The sequence below is a fragment of the Adiantum capillus-veneris genome, chromosome 3 (assembly GCF_014529385.1).
Source record: "Adiantum capillus-veneris isolate H3 chromosome 3, ASM1452938v2, whole genome shotgun sequence".
Classification (NCBI taxonomy): Eukaryota; Viridiplantae; Streptophyta; class Polypodiopsida; order Polypodiales; family Pteridaceae; genus Adiantum; species Adiantum capillus-veneris.
The window spans coordinates 170,068,812-170,077,212 of NC_140933.1; the positions used below are offsets into that span (position 1 = coordinate 170,068,812).

The 8,401-nt window shown below is 42.7% G+C and overlaps 1 protein-coding gene across 1 annotated transcript; it reads left to right on the forward strand.

Moving 5' to 3' along the window:
- Positions 1 to 4,162: 4,162 nt before the first annotated feature.
- Positions 4,163 to 5,350, forward strand: DCI1 (delta(3,5),delta(2,4)-dienoyl-CoA isomerase 1). The gene has a single exon (XM_086502866.1). It carries the CDS (start codon positions 4,314 to 4,316, stop codon positions 5,163 to 5,165), a length of 852 nt encoding a protein of 283 aa, XP_086358992.1. The 5' UTR covers positions 4,163 to 4,313; the 3' UTR covers positions 5,166 to 5,350.
- Positions 5,351 to 8,401: the final 3,051 nt, after the last annotated feature.

Here is an 8,401-nt window from a genome sequence, read left to right on the forward strand (position 1 = left end):
GTGCAGATGTAAGAAGTCTTTGTATGGGTTGAAGCAATCTCCTTGTGCTTGGTATGAGAAAGCTGACACCCATTTGGTCAAATGAGGCTTTTGTAATAGTCCAACAAAAAGCACATTATATGTCAAGTGTAAGGGCGATGTACTTCTCATTGTTGTTCTTTACATGGATGATTTATTGATCACTGGTCCCAATGAGGCACATACTACTGAATTTAAGGCTAATTTGAATGCTACTTTCAAGATGAAAGATTTGCGGATGTTGCATCATTACTTGGGCATACAATTTAAGCAGTGTGATGGTGGTATTGCCTTATGTCAGAAAAGTTACATAGAGACATTTCTATGTAAGTTTGGACTTGAGGATTGCAAACCTATTGCCACTCCCATGGAAATAGGTTTGAAGTTGAGCCTACATGATACTAGTGATCCTGTTGTTGTCACTCTTTACCAAACTGCTGTTGGCTACCTCATTTATGTATGCAACATGAGGACAGATATTCAGTTTGCAGTCTCACAGATCAGCAGATTTATGCATAGCCCAGGGTCTAAGCATTGGCAGGAAGTCAAGAGGATTTTTTGCTACTTGAGTGGCACTTTGCATCTTGGATTGTTTTAACCCAAGGGGGGATCATTGCCGCCATATTTACATGCTTTTTTGGACTCAGATTGGACTGGTTGTTATGACACCCGAGTGTCCACAAGTGGTTTTTGTTTCATGCTTGAAAGATCATGTATTTCATGGTTGAGCAAGAAGCAACCTATTGTGGCCACTTCAAGTTGTGAGGCTAAGTACAAGGCAGTCTTCACAGTTACGGTTGAGTGTGTACGGCTCAGACGCCTTATGGTTGATTTGAGTGTTGGACAAGACATTGCCAACATCATCTACAATGACGATCAGAGCACATTGGCAGTTGCGAGGAACCCAATTTTTCATGCTCGTACAAAGAACATTGAGGTGCATTACCACTATGTCAAGGAGAGGCTCTTAGCAGGAGAGATCAGCTTGGCTTATATGCCAATACATGACAACCTTGCAGATCTTTTCACAAAGGCATTGTCTCGTGAGAAGTTTGAAGCTTTCCGCAAAAGTTTGGGCTTGCTCCTCTTTGTGGAATGATCCTGTCCTCAGGGCATGGCACTTCCCTTTACTCTTCGTGCGAATCCTCGTTCATCGCATCACTCCCAGGGGGGATTTGTTACCATATACATATGGTAGTGATGTGTGTGAAAACACTAGGACCCTCGGGGCATTTTTTCCCTCTTTAGGAGGTTTTTTCCCTCGTGCATTGTATATATGCCCATCACTCTAGGACTATCTATCTTTCAATTGCACACTAAGTAATGCACTCTCTGTTGTGTGCCTTGAGCTTCCTTCGTCTTCTCCAAGTTGTGTGTGTTTCCCTACAACCCTAATTCCAACAGATAGGTAGTTCACAAGTGTTAATCTTGTGCTAAAGGATATGATAAATGTGTATGTTAGCACCAAGCAATTGGAAAGTTTATCTCTCTAGTTGGAAATTTCTTACCATGAAGCAAAGCATATTGCGAGACTAAGTTTAGCCTCATCATGTTTAAATCAGGTTCTCAATCTTGATCACCAGTTATGTGGATTTTTTTATTGATAATAAATGATATTGAATCAAGGACTTATATTTTGCTGATAAGTTATTTCAGCTAGTTACTTTCATGGAAAGTCAAAAGTACTTTGGTGATGAGTTACATAAGCTAGTTACTTTCATGAAAAGTGAAAAGAGGTACTCTTTTGCATATATCGTAGTTGTGATAACTTGTTTAGCATACTCAAGTGAATTCTAAATAGAGTCTATAAACTATGTTGGACATGGGCCGGTTACACATAAACGGTTGCAAAGGGACAACAATGTAGAAAATCAAGATGCTCTTCTTGGTTTCATTGAACCTCCTACTGAACCGTCTTCCGGTCAAACGGACAGCTAGATCCATGAAGGATGCCATTGCAGAAAAAATCAATGTTCTTGTGAAGATATCATCACTTTTGTTTTGAATGACGAAAACGCTTCTCCAAGGGGGGAGTAATGTAATGCCAAGGGCAAACCCAGGGGGGGTCACGGACCTAAGCCAAGGGCCGTTAACTGTGGACTTGGGATTCTAAATCTGATGGCCAAGGGCCTATAAAAAGGGTGGTAGGGCGAAGAATCCTCATGGCAGTTCCGTGGGTTCTCACACCAATCCAGAAGTGCTAAGAAGAGCCCTTGAGATTGTTTAACTATTTGCCACAACTTTCGGCGCAATGTACAATATCGAGAAGTCAAGATTAATTTCTCTATCTGAAATTGACTCGTTTGACCCCACGAAATGGTCAGGAGAAGTTATTGATAAGGGCACTGTGTTTAGGCACCTGGGTGCCCCACTAAGGGTGGGCCTATTGGATAAGTAGAGATTGGAATGGGTACTGAACAAGATTAATAGAAAAATGAGAAGATGGGATTTTGTACTCCTCCCCTTCCATAGCAGAGTCACTGTCATCAATGCTTTCATGATCCCTTACATTTCTTTCATGTTGCCGATGCTTAAGCTGAGAAAATCCAATTGGAAAGATATTTTGAACCCTATTAAACAATTCTTGTAGAAGAGCAACACTAAGACCACGACCCCTTGCCAATGGGCAAAATGGGAATAGTTAGCAAGACCCAAGAAACAAAGGCAACATTGGGATCTTGGACCCCATACTACATGCAGAAGCATTGTGTGTCAAGCTAGTTATCTTATTGTCAAAGAAAAAGCAAGAATGGGCCATCATGGCTTGGGATATGATAAGCAAAGAAGAGCTTACTTCGAAAGGGGGCAAGTGGAAGGAGGCCACAATGCACGATAAGATTATGGCGCCTCTTTAGACGTTCCTTAAGCTTGATGATAGTACATGGGAGCTGGCACGAAAATGTAACAAAGCGGTTTAAACCCTAGAATAAGGAGAAAAGTTCAGGTATTTCAAGGGTTCCTCTTGCCAATGGTCCCCCTCGCTCTCCAAACTTGGAAGGGGTTCTTTGAATTCTTTCTGGAGGGAAGTTGCCCGCTAGGTCATCAACAAAGGAATATCTAAACCGTCCCACCTCTGGGATGACATAAACCTCGATCGAAAGGATGTGAGATTTTTAGTGCAACAACATAATTTGGGCCTTTATGAAAGACTTCTGATTAGTAGACTCTTGGAAGTATTGTCAGTGTCAGCATCACCCGTCTTCGGGGCGGAGCTAGACTGGAAAGCCTAGCATTGGTTGAAAGATAGAGTGTTTCTACTCCCCAAGACCTGGGATACATATTGTGAGCTAGCTTATAAAGCAAAGTGGTTTTCCCTACTCACCAAAATATGGAAAAAAATTGGTCAAAAGAGCGATGGCAAAGAAGCGTTAATGCCATATGGGAGATCAAATGGCCAGAATACATGAAGTATTTTATCTGGAAGGTGTTGTGGGGAGCCATGCCAACTAGGATTAAGGTTCATGCTAGAGGGATCGGCACTAGCACTTGTTCTTGTTGCAAGGCGGCTTCTGAAGACCCTCTGCATTTGTTTAGCAAGTGCCCGACCTCGCGGGGACTGGCCGCCAAAGTATGCAAATGGGTACGTAAGACTTGGAAGATTAGCTTCTTTATCAATGACCTGATTTTGAGAAGGGGGAGCTATCATAACCTGCCCGTTCTGGTGTGCACCCAAATTACCATATTTGTTACCTTAACCAAGGCTGGAAATCAATGATGTTTGAGGCAAAACTGGCGGTGGCCCAATTTGATGATATAGTGAGTCTTTGCACCGAGCTCATCCTTGTTTAGGAGCTAAAAGAGGGACATGTAGAGATAAAGAGTGACATCATGCACTAAAGGCTCGTTCCGACTGCACTCCACATCTTCAACCCTTTTTCGCCCGAAAGTAGAGCCAACTTTTCGACTTTCCCTGCTCTGTTCACACACAGAAGCGGAAAAGAAAGCAGCTGCAGGGCATTGTGGCTTTTGATTGGCTGGAGCAGTGCAGCAGAAGCTATGGGCGGGGTGGGCGGCCGGAACATGGAGCAGCTCCCTTGGCCTTGAGTCAGCATTCCAACTCAGCAGGGCTAGCAAAGTCGCGTGTGCAGTCTGAACTGCCTCCAATGAGGCGTACATTTTCATTGGTCCACCTACATGGAAAGGCTCTTGCGCGTGGCAGTCTGAACCCAGCCTAAGCTGCCTATCGTAGCATGTTTTGGATGTGGACTCATAGTCAAGGGCGATTTGTGTTAATCACAATTGTGAGTACAAGTCGTTAGCAAGCCAAAGAGCAGAGAATAGCTTTTGACAGAGAGATGACTGAGGAATGGAGAAGCCTGAAGTTAGAGGGGCCTGATGAGACGGGCGTGGTGCGCCTCCTCCTCAACCGCCCCGCTCGCTCCAACGCCCTCGACTCCCACCTTTTCGAAGAGCTGCCCTTAGCCATTGCACAGCTTGACGCCTCTTCCTCTGTGCGCGTCATCATCCTTGCAGGTTCGGGTAAGAATTTCTGCTCCGGTATTGATCTTTCTACGCTTGCGCGCTTTGATGAAGAAGGTTCTACTTCCAAAAGCACACGGAACGACCGTCATGATGGTGCACGCACCTCCTTACTGAACCTTCACAGGGTCAAGCGCTTGCAAGCTGCCTTCACCTCGCTCGAGGATTGCCGCAAACCTGTGATTGCTGCTATCCATGGTGCTTGCATCGGTGGTGGTGTCGACCTCATTACCGCTTGTGACCTCAGGTACTGCAGCTCAGATTCTTTCTTTTCTGTGAAAGAAGTAGATCTAGCCATTGTTGCCGATCTGGGAACCCTTCAACGGTTGCCCTTGCTGGTGGGTCATGGGCATGCAATGGATCTTGCCCTCACTGGTAGAAGGTTGAACGCATCAGAGGCTAAGGCGATTGGCTTGGTGAATGATGTCTTTCAGTCCAAGGATGTTATGGTTGAGCAGGTGAATGCACTTGCAAGAAACATTGCGGCAAAATCTCCACTGGCTGTCATAGGAACCAAGCGTGTTCTTGTCAAATCACGCGATCTGTCTGTGATGGATGGGCTGGACTATGTTGCGACATGGAACTCTGGGATGCTGGTGTCAAACGATTTGAAGGAGGCAATTCAAGCACAAATGGAAAAGAGGCAGCCTACCTTTTCCAAGTTATGAGGATGGCATGCAAATAGATGTTGCTCCAAATGTCAAATGCTGAGGCGGTTAGAATCATACAGCCAAAAATAAGGATGGTGATATAAGCACTTGGCACCTCCAAACCCTCTGTACATGATTGTGCAAGCAATATGTACGTATATCTTTTGCTACCAACGAATCAAATTCTAGAAGGTTGATACTTAGATTTGTTGAAGGTTGGCCAAGTGTGTTGCAAGCACTGCTCAGCCAAGTGTTTCAAGAAGTGCTTTTGGGGGTTTTGAGAAGTAGCAAGATTTATTGGTAGAGGTGAGCTTATAGCATGCGTGTGCCCCCCCCCCCCCCCCCCCCCAAAAGACAGTTGTGCCTTAGTTTGTTCCCATGCACGCACTTGCCCATGCATATAATTGTGTGTGTGTTTATCTTGTGCGTGTGGATTCTTTTACAAAGCATTAGTTGGGAAGTATTAAGGCAATTGCAAGTAGTGATCTTGTAAGGTATTTCTTGGCAGGCAGGACTGAGCATTGTGTTGTGAGTGTGTGATAGTGCAGGAGACTCAGAGGCAGAACCTGGAAAATAGTTTGTTTAGAGACAGCATGTGCCCTCTATAAAACAATTGTATGTTATGTATATGTCATAGCATCATTTCTTCAACTCTGCTTGTTTGAATTTTTGAATGTGGCACATTGGTGTCATATTGCATCGTCTTTTCGGCTTTGATGTTGTCCCAATTAGTCTTTTGCCACTTCACCTTACTTTTTCATAGCTTCCTATACAGGAGCATACTTTTCATAGGGATCTCTAGAAGAGCTTAAATAGCGTGAGGGATGTTGTGCTTCTTAAACATTACTCCTGGTTGGTAGCACGAGCTAGCATCACAGTCTCAGCATTTGCGAGGGTTGCCACTGAGCATACAGTATAATTAACTAGCATGAGGAGATGGAGGCTACTCAAGATCTTACATCGGTCCGTATGAGCAAGCCTCACTCATGGCCGTATTGGTCATGGAACCTCCTCGTTAAGTAGGGTTTTCTTTTTATGTTATGGTGGAATTTATAAGTGCCATAACACCAAAGAGGACCTTTTAAATATGGACTGCAAGTCTTATTTATCTACTTGACAAGTTTCACACATTATAAGGGGAGAGCATCCGGGAACGAATGGATGCCCCAAGCCAATAAGCTACCGAACTTGATTGAAGGATCACATGGAGACAACTGAGGGTTATATTGAAGTCCCAAGAACAAGGGTGTCAACCTTGATAGTTTAAGCCTTATGGTGAGGATGGTATACCCACTTCAAGGAATAGTTAGGTGGAGTTTGAGGTTGTGGGGTTATGTATTTAAGTCTTTTTTAAAGAATTCAATATCATCATTGTCGATTAAAAAGATTTGTGTCTTATATGTGTAGTAGTAGAGGTATCTTGTTGCATTGATCCGACCCAACTCGAATACCAATGTTACACTCGCGAAATATTGCAACGGGAAATCCTCTTGAGGGGTAAGGTGATTAAGCTCTCCATCAAGCCTATGAGACAATGAGGATTGCCCCTCATCCCCATACGCTATATATAAGTGTTGCATGTCGTCCACACTGGTCTAGCTACTCGGGCACTACGGATGGGCACCTTCTCGGCTCTATGACCAAAAGGTGGTTCACCTAGTCTTTGCCATTACAGGCTACGTAACAAAATGTGCATCCCATACCGGACTTTACATTTGAACCAAAGGGGTCATGGAGTTTGCAAAAAGTAATTTGGACTACTATGTGGACTCTATTTAAATTTTTTTAAGACCTCATCTAAAATGAGCTTTTTTGGATCCAAAAGCAACCTGTGAATATTGTACTACTTTATTTGACCATGCAATTTGGTACACTCTAAACCACTTGGAGCTCTTGTTCCCATGTAGCTTGCAAACTTCTATTTTTTTCTTTTATGTCCTTGGCTTGGAGGTCAAGCTTCGTCCTTGTTTACTACCCAGATTTCCTTCAAAAGTTTCAAGAACCTGATATTGGACATTCTTGAAGAGCTTAAGTTTGAGGAGTGTGGCACTTTTTTGACCACATATACAATTTATAAGGTTGTCAAATTGGTCGCTAACTTGCTTAAACATTGTATTGATGAGGAAGCAACACCATCTATAAAAAGACCTAACTACCTTACGTGACCCAACAGCTCTTTTACATCTTTTTTTGGCTCTCAAATCTAGCACTAGTAAAGGGAAGGCTAGAAGTTTCACTAGAGAGAGAGGGAGGAGTGTTCATATTTGGCATCTACTTGACATGTAGCTTGGTTGGATTGCAAGTGATTCTAGGACCATGTGGGGGAGATGATATTTTATGAAGTGGGAATAATTTTGTACATTGTTTGTTTGAAAACTATCTTTTGGATTGGTTCCATTTTGAAGTTATGTTCTGATAAAGTTTTGGGTCACCATGAGTATCTTAACAATGCTATGGTGGGTTGGATTTCGCATAGAATCCAACATTCGATAGTGATTTTCTTAGAAAAGGTCTTATGGTTGACTACAGATGTGATAAATTTGGGAAAGCACAAATCCCATTCAAAACCCAGACCTCTTTCATGAAATCTTGTAGCCTCTCCCAATTAAAGGAAATCACGAGTTTCCATCTTCACAACAACCATTTTTTGATTTTTTAGAGATTTAAGAGCTTCTATATTGAGGCACACATACCATTTTGAGGAAGGGAACCCCTAATTCACTCCCTTGCAAGCTCAGATACAAGATAGCTAAGAGGTAGGACTGCATTACACACTCATAGAGAAACCATGAAGTGAATTACACACAAGTGGAAAATTGCCCTTAAGAAGCAGCCCTATCTCTTTTACGCATGGCCAAATGAGTTGATGTGTCAATTTTTCGGCCTTTTTTTTCACTTATGACCAAAACTAGCTCATTTTCAACCCAAAAAAGACTATTTTTTGTTCGACAGTCACAAAATCTCTAAATTTGTGGGATCACTTCAATATGCACAAAAAACACAAATATGCATCATTTTTCATTCACATTGAGTCAATTTCCATGCAATTTCACAATGACGTCTAGTAATTGTTATTTTTGACAGTTTTTGCTTGCATCAATACTTGTAGGTAAGATGAGTGTGCCACCATGAAACACTTGGAACAGATTGGCATTCCGCATGAATCCATGGTAGAAGGTGCCATCATTGGAGCAGGCTTGTTTTCTATCTACAACTTATATACCATTAAGAGAATATCCTACATATTCATTTTC

What these genes read in the sequence shown, in the direction of transcription:
- DCI1 (XM_086502866.1), top strand. Translation starts at nt 4,314, where the DNA reads ATGACTGAGGAATGGAGAAGCCTGAAGTTAGAGGGGCCTGATGAGACG.